This window comes from Chelonia mydas, chromosome 19 (genome assembly GCF_015237465.2).
Source record: "Chelonia mydas isolate rCheMyd1 chromosome 19, rCheMyd1.pri.v2, whole genome shotgun sequence".
Lineage (NCBI taxonomy): Eukaryota > Metazoa > Chordata > Testudines > Cheloniidae > Chelonia > Chelonia mydas.
The window spans coordinates 2,798,757-2,816,655 of NC_051259.2; the positions used below are offsets into that span (position 1 = coordinate 2,798,757).

The 17,899-nt window shown below is 64.6% G+C and overlaps 1 protein-coding gene across 3 annotated transcripts in view; it reads right to left on the bottom strand.

Moving 5' to 3' along the window:
* Positions 1 to 17,899, bottom strand: part of MAP7D1 (MAP7 domain containing 1) — a 37,883-nt gene that overhangs the window by 9,678 nt on the left and 10,306 nt on the right. For 2 of the 3 annotated variants that reach the window (XM_037881926.2, XM_037881925.2), the window contains exons 2-6: positions 6,805 to 7,752; positions 6,193 to 6,261; positions 4,793 to 4,956; positions 4,199 to 4,313; positions 799 to 909 (exon numbers count right to left, since the gene is read on the bottom strand). In XM_037881926.2, coding sequence (XP_037737854.1) covers positions 799 to 909; positions 4,199 to 4,313; positions 4,793 to 4,956; positions 6,193 to 6,261; positions 6,805 to 7,752 — 1,407 coding nt within the window. The remainder of the gene's footprint in view (positions 1 to 798; positions 910 to 4,198; positions 4,314 to 4,792; positions 4,957 to 6,192; positions 6,262 to 6,804; positions 7,753 to 17,899) is intronic. The other variant, XM_037881927.2, reaches the window with a different exon arrangement.

Below are 17,899 nucleotides of genomic sequence, written 5' to 3' on the forward strand. Positions count from 1 at the left end.
GCCAGGGCGGGGCGGAGCCGGACCAAGAGCTAGGCCCTCTCCCCCCGAGCACTGCGGTGGGGACGGGCCAGCCGTAGGCCAGCAGTCCGGAGGGCGCCATCCCTCAGCAACCCCCCCACCCTGCCCCATAGCCGATGGAGCCCAAGCTGCTGGCAGCCCAACCGTGACCCCATGCTCTGAGCACAGCAGCGCCATCCCCACCCCCTCCCCCCGGATCACACATGCAACCCCAGGTGCCCCACATGCCGGTCACACTAACAGAGCATCACAAGCACCCGGCCTGCTCACCCCCCCGCCCCCCCCACCCGAGGGGCAGCAAGGACCCCAGTGCATCTGGCATCAGCCCCTCAGCTGCTGAATTCACCGGCCCTGTGCAGCTTTCCCTCGGCTCCCTTGAGTGAGAGCTGCCGAGGGTGGGGGGCGATGCCCGAACATGGCCTCAGCTCCCACCGAACATGGGGGGTTCCCCAGAGAACCGGCTGGTTCCCCACTGGAGACCTGGGTCACAGAGCCCTCAGTCACAGGCAGAGCGCCACGCTGACAGGCCGGGGAGGATGCTTCACCCAGCAAGCGAGGAGACGCCTGCGGGCTCCTGGCTCTTCCTGCAAGAAAAAACAGCAAACGGCTTCTCCCCTCTCCACGGGCGGCACATTGCGAGGGCAGGGTTTGGGGGGGATGGGCACTGCCTGGCACTCAAAGGGGCATCTCCCTAGTGCTGGGCTGGAGCTGGGGTCAGCTCCCTCAGCTGCTTCTCCCCACTGGCCCCATGCACTGGTGGGAAAGGCAAAGGTCTCTTACTTCTACTGGGAGAGTTCCAGAGAGTGGCGGAGGATTTGGAGAGCCGCTTGTTGATTATAGAGTCCACGTGTTTGGGGAGGTTAACAGCGGACACTGAGCACCGGCTCGCACCTAAAGGAGGGAAAAGACACAAGGGCATTAAGGTCACGGCGGCTGGAAGCCGGGGGAACCTTGCATGCAGGCATGCAGCATCGTGCGCCCCTCGAGTGGCGGGACGGAGCTCCCCTCGGCGGGGATGTGGGCATTGGGGCGGAGGCCGGGGCTCCGGGAGGAGGTCTGCTCCCAGCACAGGACTGCAGGGGTGGAGGGGCAGCGTCAGAGCAGCCCAGCGCAGGCAGGAGACAGAGCCCTGGGAGCAGCACGCAGGAGGCACAAGGACAGCTGCTGGGATCCACTGAGAGCTGGCACCTGTTGGAACATCCACCGGAGGTGCTGGACTCTCTGCCCAGGGGCAGCACTGGCTGGAGGGAGCGCTGAACAGCATCAGTGCCCCATGGCACTCTGGCTTGGCCCGGCCCGTGAGTGGTTCTGCTCATCAGACAGGGATCTCCTCCGCCAGGACCAGGCTGGGTGCTTTGGGACGACGCACCTGGGCCCCGTACAGCTGGGCCTCTTGAGAAGCCAGGTCTGTGTCTGGCCCCGGAGGCTGCCAGGAGCAGGGGCGGTGCCAGGGTGGGCTCAGAAGTTGCTGGTTGGGGACTCCAGCTTGGGGTCAAAGGGCAGTTCGCCTCTCCCGAATCCCAGCCCCATTGCACAGCGTAGCTGGCGCCAGCAGAGTTTGGTTGGAGAGGAGGCTGGGGGGTGTGCGAGAGGGGGTGGGCCACAGGCACTAGACAGGCTCCCCCCAAACATACACACTGAACCCAGCCCCCCGACTCCACCAGTGGCCACTCGATCCTGTCCTGCTCCAGTCCCGGCCCTCTCTGAGCACGGCTTATTGCATCGCATGGCGCGGTGAGAGTTTGCATCAGAGTGCCAGGGGCTGGGGACTAACCTCCATCTCAGACATGGGCCAGGGCAGGCTCAGCCCACCCGAGGGGCTGCCCCAGGGTGGAACTGCCCCCTCTCATATAATTCATTGCAGCTTTCCCTGGTTGGGGTCAGCCCTCCCGGGGCGGTGCAGGGGAGGGGGAGCAGCTCAGCTACTGCCAGGAGTCCCAGCCAGGGACCGGCCATGGGACGGCTGGGAGGAGAGTCCCCGGGAAGGTTTCGTCCCACAGTGCTCCAGGCAGCCCCACGCCTTGGAGGTGGGAGCTGGGGCTTCCTCTGCACCGAGCCAGCAGCTGCTGAGCGGCACAGGCTGGCAGCCAGAGCGAAGCCCTGAGGCAGGGACGTGGCACTCAGGCCGGGGCTCCAGGGCTGTCTGTGGGGCAGGTCTGGGCGCCCTTGGCCCAGATGCCAGGCGAGCCTGACAGAGCAGACCTCCTGCGCATCCCGACGCCCCACTGAGAGCAGGGAGCCTGGCAGCATGTGAGAGACCCCTGCAGCAGGATGGGGTGTCAGACAGGGCCGGGGGGAGCGGGGGAATCTCCTGGTCAGTTCATTGCTTGGGAAAGAACCATTAAAAAAAATAATAAAAAATTAAGAGCAAAAAGGGGCTTTCCCCCCAGACTGCCTAGGGTCGGAATCTGCAAAAGCAGCTGCTGATGGGCGGAGCTGGCCCGAGACGCCAAGGGGGCTGCCCCATTGCGAGCTGCACAGCCTCTTGGACAATCAGATCCGGGGCATCCCATGCTGGGCTCCCCGGAACCAGAGGGCAGAGAGTCGGAGCGACAGGCGTCCCCAGCTGGCTGGGTGGCTCCAGACTGTTCAAGCACCTGTCAGAATTTGGGGCAGGGCCGGAGCTGGGCCCAGCTCTCCCAGGTCGGGACCCTGCCTGTGAACCCAGCTCCATCGACGGCTCTCAGTAGAAACAAACTAAACTCAGCCATTCCCTCCAAGTTCCCCCACAAACGGGATTTGGACTCAGCCAGCAGGCACCCCCACCTCTCTCATGCCACTGCCTCTCCAGTGCCTCGGCCTGCGCCCCTTACAGCCAGCCTCTAGCTGCTCTGGCTGCAAAGAGAACCCCAGAAACGTGGCCCCGCGTGTAAATGAGGCAGAGACATTTACTTGAGTCTGCAGAGAGCCTGCACCCACAGCTCAGCAAGGAGAACCGCCTCATTCGCTCAGCGGCCTAGCCGGGATCACTTCAATGCCAGCACTGTTCACTATTTCATGCCTCACGTGTGGAAGAGCAGAGAGGGTTGTGGGGGCGCGTCCCTGATCTGCACAACTCACGGGGAGCAACGCTGCATTTTGATGCCACGGGTGGGCAGCTTGGGGAGCTGCCTCCATAGGTTTCTTTCCCCTCAGTCAAAGCGGAGCTGAGCCCAGCAGAGCCCTGGGTGTGGTGAAGCCGCACGCAGAGGCAGCTGAGCCAAGGAGCTGCTCCCACCGACCCGGAGAGGGGACCTCACAGGGCGGAGCTTGTTTGTGGGCAGAGCTTCCCCCATTCGGGCCCTGCTCAGACCTGTTCATTGGTGGGGGCGGCGCGAACCCTGGGCAGTGCCAGTCCCAGCTGAGTGCCCAGGAACGGGGGGAGTGGCAGTAAAGGGGACAAATGACTCCGAGTCCTGTCCCACCTGCCCGCGAGGGGCTCCCCAGAAGGCGGAGCGAACGCGATGCATGGCACTCTGTGCAGCGCCGAGCCGGCTGCAGCCCCAGCTCAGCACACGCAGACCAGCCGTCGACTGGACCACGCCACGGGGACGGGGTAACGGCGGCATGGGCCCCCAGAACGTCGTGCCATTCCCACACGTGCTCACATTCCCAGCCAGACAGAGGGCGACACGGCACCAACACAGATCTGTAGTCACAACAACCGGCTGACGTCACTCCCCTTCCTGCAGGCTGCCCAGGAACGGCCAGGCGGGGGCACGGCTTTGGAGACGGGGAGCGAGCGGGTGCCAACACCCCTGCCCGCGGATAGGACACCAGCCACTGAACTCCGCTGGGCAATGCGAACACGGAGAGCCCACACACAGGGCGAGGGCACCGAGAGCGACAACCCGGCGCAGAGTGAGGGGCCCTGACGGGCGCAGGGTACCATGCTGGTGCCGCTTAGCAGAAGGCAGCTGCTCAGGGGCAAGGAGGTTCTGATGGATCCCCCCAGCCCTGCCCCTACCTGGACACTGCAAACCTGCCCAGCCCCTCCCTCGGCCATTCTCAGCAGCAGCCTGGAGGCAGGCTGCGGTGGGTGAACCCTGGCACAGCCGACTGAAGAGCCTGGCCCGCTGCACAGAGCCCGGTGCCCCACGTGGCCTAGGATTCCACATCCCCCCCCTTTCATCTTCGCACGCCAGCGGGGAGCCCAGGCAGCTTGTGCCCAGCCAGGCGTGCGCCTGAGCCCCTGACTCACCATCCTTGTGCCGGGAGGAGCTCTGGTGCAGCGCGCCAGCCCATGACCACCTCTGCTGCCGGATCTCGGCCCAGGTCTTCTTGGCTGACCTCTGGATGGCGGCTTCGTAGCGCTCCTGCGACAAGGAGAGGAGGGGGTGAGAGGCGGGGGGAGCAGGCGCAGAGCAGCCTGCATCTGCATCCCACCATCGGGGTCCCACCTGAGGGGTCAGGGTTAGGGGCTGGGGTGAGGGGCTGGCTCTGAAACAAGTACCGGGGAAGGAGAAGGAGCCGTGACGTGGGCTCCAGAGCGAGCCACGACAAGCACCTGTTGCCAGCCGCCCCCAGCACTGCCAGGGCCTGTGGAGGGAGGTGCAGGACACGGGTCTGTGGGTACAGGGAGAGCTGGGGGGCAATTGCATGCTGGGGGTGTGCAGGGGCACAGGGGAGGCAGGGTGGGGCATGCAGTGGGGGTTACAGATGCACAGGGGACTCTTCTAAGGGCTGGAGAGTTTGGGGTGGTTTTTCCATCCTGTTTTGTGCCTGGAGATCTCGTACCCAGGGGTGTTTTATGCCAACCAGAGGCTTCCCCTGCCCTGCCCATCCCCGTGCCCACCTTGTTCTTCTCCAGCTTCTGCCTCTGGCGCTCCTCCAGGATGGCCCGACGCTTCTCTGCCTTCAGCCTCTGCTCCTCCAGCCGCTTCCTGCGCTCTTCCAGCTGCCTTTCCCGCAGCACCTTGGCCTTCTCCTCCTTCTCCAGCCACAGCGCTCGCTTGCTGGCTGCCAAGAGAGAGCGCGGCTGTGAGGGGATGGAGCCCGCAACACCCAGCCCCCGGCGCCACAGGGCCAGGCTGGGCCGGGTTCCTGCCCAGGGCCATGGCTTGGGTGGCTGGGCTCAGGCTGCAGCGCCCCACCCCGGCCCTTCCAGTTAAAAGTCATGACAGTGCAGGGCCTCTAGAAACAGCCCTTTCCGTCTTGGGCCTCTCTGCTCCTGGGGCCAGGCAGTGCCAAGCATGATGGGGACCCCATCTAAGCTGGCCCCCTTTCACTGCCCCACGCAGATACAGCGAAGGAGGGCAGGGGAGGGCACCCGGGCCCCGCTCCCATGCCCAGGAGGCAGCCCCCAGCACAGTGTTGCTGGCCACAGGCATGATGGGCTTTTCCCCCTTCCTCCGGACACCGGCCAGGCAGCAGCGGGTGGAGCAGTGGCCACTCTGGCTCGGCAGGGGATGGGGCACTGCCTGAGGAAGGGTGGGAAGCCCTGGGACAGCACCTCTGACCGTCCGCTCGCTTAGATCCCCCCAGGGAGTGCTGGAGCAGAAGCTCTGGAGGGGCCCAGAGCTGGGCAGGGTGGGGCCGTGCAGCTGCTGGGGTCAGGTGGCTGGAGGAGCTGGGCTCTGCCGAGCTCCCTGCAGGCGGAAGCCCACGGCAGGAGTCAGAGCCACAGGTGTCGGGGGAGGATTTGGGGCAGAGGCACCCGCAGCAACGGCTGGGTGTGGAGGGGAGGAGCCTGGGGCCAGGACAAAAGGGAGTGGAGAAGCCGGCCTGAAAAGCACATTCAGGGAAACAATGGGGGAATGAGGGTGGAAATAGTTGGGAGACAAGGAGGCTGCTGTGTGGGGACGCAGAGGGGGCCCTGCAGCGCGACTGCCGGGAGCTGCGAGAGCACGAGGCCCCGGCTCGCTCAGGGCTCCTGGGGCAGCAGGGGCGCCATGTTTCGCCGGGATCCCACCGCCCGGGGCTAATCCTGCGACTCCCGGCTAATCAGACTCCCAATGAACGCGCAAAGCTCCTCTAACTGGGTTTGTCTTTATCCCGCTTTCCCCTTTGAGAACCAAATCCCAGGCCACGTCCCTGGTGCCCACGGCACCCTCTCCACGCTGCCGTGTGCCCATTGCCCACCGGAGACAAACAGGTCCCCAGAGCCCAGGGCACTCGCACACACGGCCCTCTCCCCCAGCTCCCTTCTACAAGGGGCCTGGCCTGGGGCTCACGCCAGCCTCACTGGCTCCTCACCCAGGTACTTGGCCCGCTCTTCCCTCCGCTCCTTCGCCTGCCTCTGCCTTGCTTCAGCTTTCTGGGCACCTGGGGGGAGAAGAGAGAAAATCTGCTCAGCACAGGGCTCTGAAGCCCCACCCTGGCCCCAGCCAGCCGGCCAGGGGAGGCTCAGGACATCTGCTGGGCAGAGGGGAAGGCGCCCGACGTGTGATCCATGAGGGTTGTGCCTGCTGCCTCTTTGCCCTGGACACATGGCCTCAGCCAAGAGCTGCCCAGGGAACCGGACCGTGGCCTGAGAGCACAGGCAGGTGCTCCGTGCCGTGACCGGCGCAGCCCCCACGCTGGCCAGGATGCTCCCGCTAATCCCTGCAGAGGGGCGCTCTGGGGTCGCACACCCGCCCCGGGCCCCAGAGCCGGCTGCAGGGATCAACGCACCAGCTCCTGTGAGTGACCCCCACGATGGGGAGATCCCAGGCGCCATGTGGGCCGGCCACGGGCACTCGGGTCATCCCAGGCCCGCTGCTCTGGGCCTGTCCGCCAAGCGGGAATCATCCCCTCGGGCCAGGGCTATGGGGGCAGAAGAGGAGGTACCCAAGGCCCTGTGCAGCACTGCCCCAGAGACGCACGCACCTTGCTTGGGTCTGGGGCTGGTGGCCGCTGCGGCAGGTGGCAGAGAAGCGGCGGTGGCAGGGGACGGCCCACCGCTCCTGGGGGGTAGCGTTTCTCCCGTGGGGGCAGCTGCAGCTGGGGAAAGCCGGGCATTTCCTGGAGGGCTCTTTGCTCCTGAAGGGGTCTCTTCCACAGGGGCTGGAGCAACTACTGGGGCTGGCTGGTCTCTGGGGCTGGCTGGCTGGCTGGCTGGGGCTGGCTGTGGGGGTAGAGCTTCTCCTGGAGGTCGGGGGGCAGCAGCAGGGGCTGGCTGGTCTCGCTGGAGGGGCAGAGCTTCTCCTGGAGATGAGGGGGCAGCGGCAGGGGCTGGCTGGTCTCGCCGGGGGGGCAGAGCTTCTCCTGGAGATGGGGGGGCAGCGGCAGGGGCTGGCTGGTCTCGCCGGGGGGGCAGAGCTTCTCCTGGAGATGGGGGGGCAGCGGCAGGGGCTGGCTGGTCTCGCTGGAGGGGAAGAGCTTCTCCTGGAGATGGAGGGGCAGAGGCAGGGGCTGGCTGGTCTCGCTGGAGGGGCAAGGCTTCTCCTAGAGGTTCGGGGGCTGGGGCTGGCTGGTCTCCCCAGGGCGGCAAGGCTTCTCCTGGAGGTGGGGGGGCAGCGGCAGGGGCCGGCTGGCCTCGCTGCGGGGGCAGGGCTTCTCCTGGAGGTGGGGGGGCAGCAGCAGGGGCTGGCTGGTCTCCCTGGGGGGGCAGGGCTTCTCCCAGAGGGGTCACTGCAACAGGGGTGGGTGTGGCAGGGAGGGAGGGCTGGTCGCTCTGGGGTGGGATGCACTCTCCCATAGGGGTCGCTGCGGGAGGGGCAGGCCAGTCACTCCTGGGGGGCAGTGTTTCTCCTGTAGACGGGGAGGGGGCTGCAGCCGGAGCTGGCTGGTCACTCTTGGGGGGGACGCTCTGCCCTGGAGGGGTTGCTGCTTTAGCTGAAACACAGAAGCAGAAGAGAACAAGGTCAATCCTTCCCCAGAGCCCAGGCCAGCCCCACGCATGGGCCCCAGGGAAGATCTCCACCATGTTGGGGCAGGAATCGGGGGAGGTCGGCGTGCCAGAGCCCCGCTCTGCCACCCCACCCCAGCGCCCTGGCCCATGGCCTCACTCAGCAGCAACCCCTGCCAGCCGCGTTCCAGGGCCAGGGGCGATCAGTGGCCGGGCAGGGCCGTCCTGGCATCGTCCTGGCTCCCCGGGGCCGCCAGCGGTGCCCATCTGCACTGGGCCATAGCGGCAGAGGGGAGCCAGTTGGCGCCGCCCTCCCCAATGGGCGCAGACTCTTCTAGCCTCGAAACAGGAACCGAGGACGGGATGTGAGAAGTGACACTGAACACTGCTCACTCCAGCCCCAGGGCCTGTGACTCACGGCCTGGCGCCCGCTCCCAACTCCACGAGTACCCCTCTCCCCCCAGTCCCTCAGCAGCCCCCTACAGCTCTGCCAGGCATGGGGCAGCCCCTGGGGGCCCCCATGTGTCTCATACAAGGGCCACCCAGTGCTGCTCTCTCAGGCCTGGGCAGTGGGGTCAGCCCCAGCGGAGGAGGCTGGGCTTGGAACCGCCCTGGCGGGCGGCTTGGCCAGGGCGCATTTCAGGGCACTGCTGGGCCCAGATCCCACAGGCCCTGCCTTGCCCCCTTCCGAACACAGCCGTGCCTCCCATGGAGGGCAGGGCCCCACGGCAGTTAGCAGTTGCCCACGCGCCCCACAACCCCCACAGTCACACAGCCCCATGCTACAGGTGCCAGGCACAGCGCGTCCCTCCGGCCAGCTCACACAATGCACAGAGCGCCCATCGGCCAGGGCCTGGCACTGCCCGGCACCGGCCATCAGCCAGCAGGGCACAAAGCCACCCTGTTTCCTATGGGAGCAGCTGCCTGCCCTACTCCCAGGTGGGGGCCGAGGGTCCTGGATCCTTGGCTCAGAGCTAAGCCTGCCCCAAAACAGCACCACTCACAAGGGAAGGGTTCCCGGGGTGGGGAAGGGGAGGGCCTGGGCCTGGGGCTGGACAGACTGCACGGCAGGAGCCAGGACCCCCCCCCCCCACGGCCGGCTGTGGGTACGGCACCCCATCCCTTCCCAGCGCTGGAGTGGGAGCTGCCTTTCCCAGCCCAGGACAGTGCCCTCCCAGCTCCCACCACGTCATCGCTCCAGCCCAGCTCGGGTCCCAGCAGCCGAGACAGAGCCTGCGGCAAGTGCTCTGCACACAACAATTGACTAATGCTGCAAGAATGTCCATGTGAGGCCGAGGCATCTCCAGCAACCAAAGGCAGCCTCCCCCGTGCGGGGCCACCCAGCGCCTCCCGCACCCCACCCGCTCCCACAGGAAGTGACAGACTGGGCCTGACCGGACGGACGGGTAGGGCTCTCCCAGCCCAGCAGGAGCGAGACAAAGCAGGGGAACACCCCCCGTCCCCCCCCCCCCGTCCCCACACACACACACACAGCCGGGTTGGTGGGAGTCAGCAGAGAGCGGGGCAGGCTCCTGCCCATGGCTACAGGAGGGCGCATTGGGAGGGCACCCCACACCCACCGTCATAAAGCCGTGCGGGCCGTCCGGCAGAGCTGGCAAGCTCAGCACCGGTTCAGATGCAGGCTAGCGGGGGCGGCAGTTCAGGATCGAGGGGCACCGACGTTCCTTTGGGAGCGTGGTACCAAAAGGTCACCCGGAGTGAAGGTGCCACGACTTGTTTGCCACCTGGGGCTCAGGACACTTGCCCCTTCGCTGGCGGCGCCCAGGTCCCTGCCCGCTGACGAGAGGCGTCGGCCCCCTCCGGCTGCAGTGGGGCCTGCGTGCGGGTTGGAGAGCGCGTCCCCTTGGGAGCGGTTTATCCCAGCCCTGGCGTCGGGGCTGCCCGTGTCCATCACAGGAGCCAGGCAGGGATTCGCAATGTCAGCAAGTGGGGACGGAGCAGGGCCTGGATCCGGGGCTGTTGCATTAGTAAAAAGAAAAGGAGGACTTGTGGCACCTTAGAGACTAACCAATTTATTTGAGCATAAGCTTTCGTGAGCTACAGCTCACTTCATCGGATGCATACTGTGGAAAGTACAGAAGATGTTTTTATACACACAAACCATGAAAAAATGGGTGTTTATCACTACAAAAGGTTTTCTCTCTCCCCACCCCACTCTCCTGCTGGTAATAGCTTATGTAAAGTGATCACTCTCCTTACAATGTGCATGATAATCAAGGTGGGCCATTTCCAGCACAAATCCAGGTTTTCTCCCCACCCCCCCCCCAACACACACACAAACCCACTCTCCTGTTGGTAATAGCTTATCTAAAGTGATGACTCTCCTTACAATGTGTTGCTTTAGTGTGTCACTATGGAGCATCCACAGAGGAGTCCGACGGACGGACACACACACAGGAAGGAAACGGGCAGCTAAGCCAATGCCTGTCCCCATAGACAAGCCGTCTCCTCAGCCTGCCCACTGGGCCCAGGCTGCCCCCATTACGCCAAGGGGTCACAGACGCATCATAAGGCGGCACGGCCAATGGGAAAAGTGCCCCCAGCCATAGGGCCCTGGGGGAGCAGGCCCACCAGATGCCAATCACCGGGCTGGACCACGTGGGCGCTCTCCCCACACCGGTGCCATGGCGGCATGGCAGCAACATGGCCGGTGGCTGCACCAAGGCCCCATCAGCGCTAGCCCAGGAGAGGGCAGCCCGTGGGCAGTTTGGGAGGGGCCAGGATCCCACAGCAGATGCAGGGGGGCCTGCAGTGCCGTGGGGTCCCTGGTGGGACACCGCCACGGTCCAGGCAGGGGAGAGTGTGATGGCACTGCCCTCCCAGAGCCCTGGCCACTCCTCGGATGGCGAAGGGCCCAGAACCCTCCAGGGAAGGGGACCGACCATGGCTGGTCCCTTCCCCACACTCCCACCCCTAACGAGGACCAAGAGCTAATCCGTCCATGCTCTGCTCTGTGGCTAGGGTGGCTCGTGCCTGCTCCATGCACCTGGGCACCAGTCGATCCCCGTGACCCCCTCTCCCAAGCACGGTGGCCTCGCTTCCCTGAGCGGGATCTCACCTCCGAGCTCCTCAATTCAGAACTCAGCTGGGGCAAAACTGCCAGCACTGGCCACCCCCGCAGCGGGGAGGAGACAGACGGACGGACGGACGGACGGACGGACATGGAGGGGCACTGGCTGCACCAGCACAGGAAACGATCGAACCCACAAAGGGCCTTCACTGTGGTCAAAAAGTCAGCGTGCAGCTGGGCATGTGTGCCAGGCAGAGGGGCATTGGCAGAGCCATGGGCCGGGGGCAGCCTAGGGCTGGGACAGCAGCAGGGGCTGTGGGTCGCGACTGAGGGGCACCGGCAGAGGTGGGGGGGAAGGGAGGTAGGGAGTTGGCCCTAACCCTGATTTGCTCTGTCTCGCTGGCATTGCCTCCAACACACCCAAAGAGCCCTCCCCAAACAGGTAAGTCCCTGACACACAGAAACCCATTTCCCCAGTGGCAGGAGCTGGCCCTGGTCCCTGCGCCCACAGACACAGCGTCCCCCGCCTCTGCGAGGAATTGCTCACGCATGCATCTCTCCTGCCAGGCTGCTCCCACCCACCAGTCTGCTGCGGCGCGGGCACGTTACATGCCAGATCAAAGGGGCGTTTAGTTTACAAGGCAGCGGGTGTCAGCGCTGGCATCACCGGGGCCGCACAGGCAGCATGAGCCGGGCAGCTCGGCCCCAGGACTCACGGCCCCCGTGCAGCTGCACCAGGACAGCTTTGGCCCAGTTGGGCCAGATTCTCACAGAGCTCAGCACCCGTCCTCGGGGCTGGGTTCCTGGAGAGCTCTGCTCGCAGTCAGGCTTGGAAACAAGGGCTGAATTCTCGTGCCCAGCAGCTCCCAACTGGGACACCAACAGCCAGAACCTCCAGAGAACCCAGCACCGAGTGTGAGCTCAACAGGGCATCCAGCCCCATGGACCCAGCTCCCAAATTGTGATGCCAAGGCCGGGGGTCAGTAACACCCCCCCTCCCGCCGCCTTCTGCTGCACTGTGTTCGCCAGCCGCTGCTCAGAGCCATAATCACCGCTCTCCATCCCTTAGGTTTAAATGTGACACGTTCTAACCCCAATGTCCCGGTCGGGGGCTGCCCGCACCGATCGCTCCTCTACCTCTAACTGCGAGGGCCCTGCCTGGGCAGCCTGGCTCGGCTATGGAGGGGTTTGGGAGCTGGGGTGGCTGCGCCAGCAGTGGGATCCCAGCCCACGCTTTCACAGCTCACGAGATTTACTGCACTGATTCCCTCCATGCCCCTGCTCAGAGAACCGAGCGCTCAGCTGCTCCTGCCCGTTCACGGAGCAGCACGAGAGAAAAGCCAGAGCATGCTGCAAGGGCAACACGCGCCGGGCACGCACCAGAGGGATGAATGCCACTTCCAGCCCATTCGCCAGCTCCAGGAGCGGCGCCGAGGTTGGGTCAGAACCAGGAGAGGGTGGAAACTGTAACACAGCGTGTTTGGAGAAGTCTTGGGAAGGGCGTGTGCCCGACGGGGGAGAAGCGGGCGCACGGGCGTGTGTCAGTCCATCCATAGGAGTTTGCCTTCGTAACACCACAGACAGAAAACTCCCCATTCAGACACAGGCCTGCCAGGTTCGAGGGACTCACGCTCACACAGAGACTGACCAGGAGAACCCGCGTGCCCGTCAGTGCAGCCCTAGCTCAGCAGCAGTGACTCAGCCGGCCTGGGCCTCCGAAAGCAGCCGATTCCCTGGCCAGGCTGTTGCAAAGCCACTGAATAATCGCCTGGACTAAAACAAGCAGGGAGCAGCCTGGGAAGCACTGGGCCAGCTAAGTAACCGCTGCAGCAGCCGCCAGGGTGGGGCAGGAGAGACGCCCAGCTCCCCGGCAGGGAGAGGTCACTCCTGGGCAGTCCAATCTCATCCTTGGCACATTTCCTCTTTTCCTGACCTCGCCGGCCTGCATCCAAAGGCCCAGCCAGCACCAAGCCCTTCTTTGGCCCCCTGCGGAGATCCCCTGGCCACTGGGCGCAGCGGGAGGGGCACATGTGCAATGCGGTGTGGGCACACTGGACGTGCAGTGCAGCTGTGCCATCCTTGCACACTCACAGAGCACCAGCAGGGTGCGTGGAGACACCGCTGCCCCATGGCGTCTCCTGGCCTCAGTCTGGGTTACAGGGCCAGTATGGATGAGTGGCCGCGGACGTTGGAAGCTCGCATGGGAACAGTTCAAAGCCCCTCGGCAGGAAGTGCCAGTTATAAGCAAGCAGTTGACAACTGATTAGCATCTATTAACCCTTTATAAATGTGACCTTAACACACAGCGTGACCCAGACCCCCGCCTCTGGCCAGACCCTGCTACCAGCATCCCTGGTGGGAAGGGCTGCCGGAGCCCTGTCTACACGAGGGCACCTGCCCGGGGAGAGTCTTTCCTAAGCTTGTGGGTCACCCAGTCAGCTGTGGCTCCGTGTTCCCAGCACGGCCATGGAGACCCAGCCCCTGAACACACCGCATCTGAGCTGGGATCCCATGAATCCCGCTGACCGTGCCCCAGATGGGAAGGGGATCAGGCCAGCAGAAACCAGGATCTGGGGGCTCAAAGGCCTGAGAGCAGCTCTGCCTGCAGCCCAACACTGTCCCCACCCCGAGCCCGCCCCAGGAACAGGCTGTCACGGAGTCCCCGGGCGATGCTCTGGAACTGCTCCCTACGAAGCCAGGCAGGACTCTGGAGAAGTCTCCTTTCTGGGAGCAGACTGTCTTCAGGACACACAGCTCACACAGCTTCCACCTTCCTGGGTCTGACCTCGGAGCATTCAGCAACCTCTGCCCCTCCATGTGCTTCCCACAGCCAGTCTGCCCAGGCGGGGTCCTGGGGAAGCCAGAGGGTCCTACCCCCCGACTTTGCAGTCAGACGTGACTCTCAGCCAGCCAGTAAAACAGAAGGTTTATTAGACGACAGGGACATGGTCTAACACAGAGCTTGTAGGTGCAGAGAACAGGACCCCTCAGCCGGGTCCATTTTGGGGGGCAGTGAGCCAGACAACCATGTCTGCCCTTCACTCCGTGTCTCCAGCCAGCCCCCAACTGAAACTCCCCCCAGCCCCTCCTCCTCTGGGCTTTGTCCCTTTCCTGGGCCAGGAGGGCACCTGATCCCTTTGTTCTCCAACCCTTTAGCTCTCACCTTGAGGGGGGAAGGGCCCAGGCCATCAGTTGCCAGGAAACAGGGTGTCGGCCATTCTCTGTGTCCAGACCCCTGCCCACACCTGCCCTCTAGGGCTCTGCAACGATCATACACCCTTATCCCACCACCTAGAGACTTAAGAACTGCCTAGGGGAAACTGAGGCACCCCCACAATATTCAGAGGAAACATTAAGAACAGTCCCACTTCGTCACACAGGCTCCAAGTCCCAAGGAGCATGCCAGGGGCTGGCACAGTCTGGCTGTGAGAGCCAACTGGGGGCATCATTCGGCTGCTGCATGTGGAGCTGGTGCCCTGCTCCATTTGGGGGAGAGGGGCTGCGTTCGGCTCCCTTGGCGCTGGCTGTGTCTCTTCAGGAAGCCATCAGCCCCAATCTCCTCCAAGAGACCGTGGGAGCAGCAGCTCCGGCCAGGAGACCCCAACGGGACCCACAAGCCGCTGGTGGCAGGGAAGGGCGACGCTGCTATGATTGCTGAGCGTTCGCGTGGGGAATGCCTGCCAGAGCTGCAGGGTGCAGCCAGCCCGTTCAGACACACACATGCACAGGGGCACGCGCATGGGGAGTCGTCGCTTTGCCCGGGGAAGTGAGGCCCCCCTCAGCTCCAGGGCCACAGCCCTGCCTATCACAGCAGTGTGGGGCCTCTTGGGGGGTTCAGACCTTGCACTCCAGACTGAACAGACCCTGATGTCATGGTTTGTAAATAACAGTCTGATCCAGCACTATCTAGCGCTTAGAGCAGGGCCCTGGGAGCCAGGACTCCTGGGTTCTGTGTTCCCAGCTCTGGGAGGAGAGTGGTGTTTGGGGAAGGGGGTGGGGGGGTGAGAGAGCCAGGACTCCTGAGTTCTATTCCAGACTTTGCATGCCTCAGTTTCCCTATCTATAGAACACACGGGACTATTAGGAGGCCCAGCCACTGCTCTCAGATCAGTCTATGTATGGAAACCTCCCAGCCGGACGTGCCCCCTGCACCAGCAGTGGGGAGGCTGAAGTGCAGCCAGCCCTAGGGCAGTCAGCGCGTGCCACGCTGCACGGGAGGCGAGATGTGGCTGCAGAGCTGGCCCCTCCCCAGCAGGGTGACGTAATGCACCCCGAGAGCCGAGGATTGGGTAATGTTTGCGAAGCACTCTGCAACCTGGGGCTGGACAGGGCCACCGAGACAGAGACATGAGCTGCATAAAGGGCCCTGGCACCACTCCTGCCACAGCCAGGACAGGGATGAAAAACAAATGCACAAGGACCAGCCCTGGCTGGCTCCTGATGGCACCACGGAGCAGCCACAGGGCCAGGGGCTGGCAGGCCAGGACATCCCCGCTGCCGTCTCGGCACTTTGGCCACAAAGGCAGCAAGCTGCCGGTCGGTATTTCTAAGCACAGACCCAGCATGCAGCTGGCAAGGGGCCATTTGCTCTAGCGCAGGGGCTGCCTAGGGAGAGTGTCCCCGGGGATCCCAGAGACACCCCGTGCCACCGGCAGAGGCATGCTCACCCAGGGCCTTCGAGAGCAGCATTGGCACTGGGAGCCGATGGCATCGCTTTCCAGTAGCAACCCAGCCCACAGCTGGAAGGGCTTATTCCAGGGGAGAACGTGGAAAAACCACCAGTGATGGGCACCCCACCCCCAGTGTCCCCCACCACATCATGCAGGCCCCCCCCAGCACATTCTGCACCCTGCCTTGCAGCTCCTGCAGGGAGGCATCCTGGCAGGCGAGCCCAGCTCCCGGTCACTGCCAGGGCTGGGGAGACAACGGGAGGAGGGAGAGCTGCAGCCCAGAAGCTGGAGGTGGCAGCCTCATGGGTTCTTGGCTGTCTGGGCTGGACCAGCTCCGCCCTGCTGCGTGGTAAGAACCGCCCCGGCACTCTGCCCACAGCACTGGGTGCGTCTGCACAGGACTCTGCCCAGTGCAACCCTGCAATCAACGGAACCAGCTCTGCCCGCAGCCCCTGTGCCCCCATCACTGCACAGCAATGCCCCTGGTACTGGGGGGCAGGCAGGAGGGGGACCAGCGGGGTCCCCCATCCTGGGGCTGGCAATGCCCTGCACAGGAGGGGTCAGCGAGCTGCTATGTTGCAATGCCGGCGGGTCCTGCACATGGCACAGACCAGCTTGGCTGCTCCAACGGGTTAGACATGCGTGCGCATTTCCACCGGCAGCGGCAGCTCCGGTCTGCCCTGTCCTAATGCCCCAAGCCCTCCCGGGGTGCCACCTCCAGGGATCCAGCCTCCGCTCTGCCCGCCTCAGACCTAGCACTGAACCAGCCACCCCAGCACTGGCCTAGTGCTCACAGGCCGGGGAGGGAGCCCAAGGGGGCTTGGCATGAGCCAGAGACAGCCCCTTCGCAAACCTGTCCTGTCCCATTCCCCCCCACACACACTGCACCCCTTCTCTGCCGCCCCAGGGCAGAGCTGCTGGCAGGTTTGGCTGCACATGGAGCCAGATCCGGCGAGGAGACTCTGGCCATCTACGGGCCAGGGATAGTTGAGGGTATCACCCCCACCCCCCAGGGTCACAGCTCCCCGGGCAGCCACACCCAGACGGCCCTCCATGGCCAAGCCAGACAAAGACTCTCTGAGAAGCAGCCGTGTCCCGCCCCACCCGGGGCCTGCAGTCACCAGATGAGCGAAAGCTTCAAGCCCAGGATGACGCCTCAGAACAGATGGCAATACTTTCCCAGATCCCCAAATGTGCCCACGGCCAGGCCGGGGGATGGGCAACCCTGCCCAACGCCAAGAGCAATCAGGGTCCCGCTGCGGGCCCTGACCCCCGTCTGGATCCCCCTGCACACGATTTCCCTTCAGGCCTCTCGGACCTGCAGCCGAACCGCCATGGGCTGCAGAATTAGTAGGCTCAGCAGGGTCAGGCTTGGCCAGTTGGCAGATGGGAACCCTCCTAGAAAAGCCCAGCCGATGCTTCGGGAAGCAGGCTGGGGGACGCAGTCGGGGCGCTCTCCCCTCGCAGCCAGCGCGGATCCCAATGCACCAGGGCTGCATGAGGCCATGTCATGCTGCAGTATCAGCGGTGTGTGAGATGAGATGTAGGATGGGGACCAGGCTGCTGGCGGCCATTAGGGACCCCCGGTTCCCACACTTGCAGCTCAGCCTCTTGGAAGAGCCCACCGAGAACACGATGCCAGAGAAACGGGCCTGGAGGCTGGTTCCTGGCCCCCAACGGCTGCAGGCTGCAGGTTTGGGCCCTTGACGCTGCAGAGAGCTCCCCTCCCTGGGCATGGAGTCAGCAATGTTAACGCACATCCAGTTAGCACCAGGCAGGCAGGGAACACCACCCCCTTACTGGGGCAGTACGACGGAGCTGGGGCCGCCGGCCCGAGCCTCCAGGGCCCACCTAGGCCAGTTCACCGGCCAGGCCAAGATCCTTCCTGCAGCCCGTGGCTAGATGACCAGAGAAGCCAGAATTTCTTCGGCTGGGGCAGCGCCTGTGTCGGCCCCTGCGCTGACCCAGCTGAGGTGCAGCCTCACCCTGCCCTGCCCCGGCCTGTCGCCAGCTGTCGCTGTCTCGTCCCAGCAGCTGCCCCGAAACCCGATGCTGTTTGTCTGTCAGGACAGCGGTCAGGGTGGGTGTCCTGCAAGCGGGGAGGGAATTCCAGAGGGGATGAACTCCCCCCACGCATGCGCAGAGCCAGGCTCCCCCCCTCCGAATCCCCAGACACAGGTGTTTCCCATTCGCCTGGTGCAGACTGGCGATTCCAGGGCACGCCAGGCAACTCCACGCTTGCTGTGGTGAGCCCTTGGGCCCAGAGTGCCCCAGCTCCCACGGCTGGCGTGCAGGGGGGCGATGTCGCTAAATGGCAGGGCCTGCTCACTCCCATCTCGGTGGTGTTGGGGGTGGGGGGGGCAGCAGGAGGGATGCTCAGTACAGGAAAAGTGTCAAAGCCGTTGCAGCCAGGCAGGACACACACACCCCTGC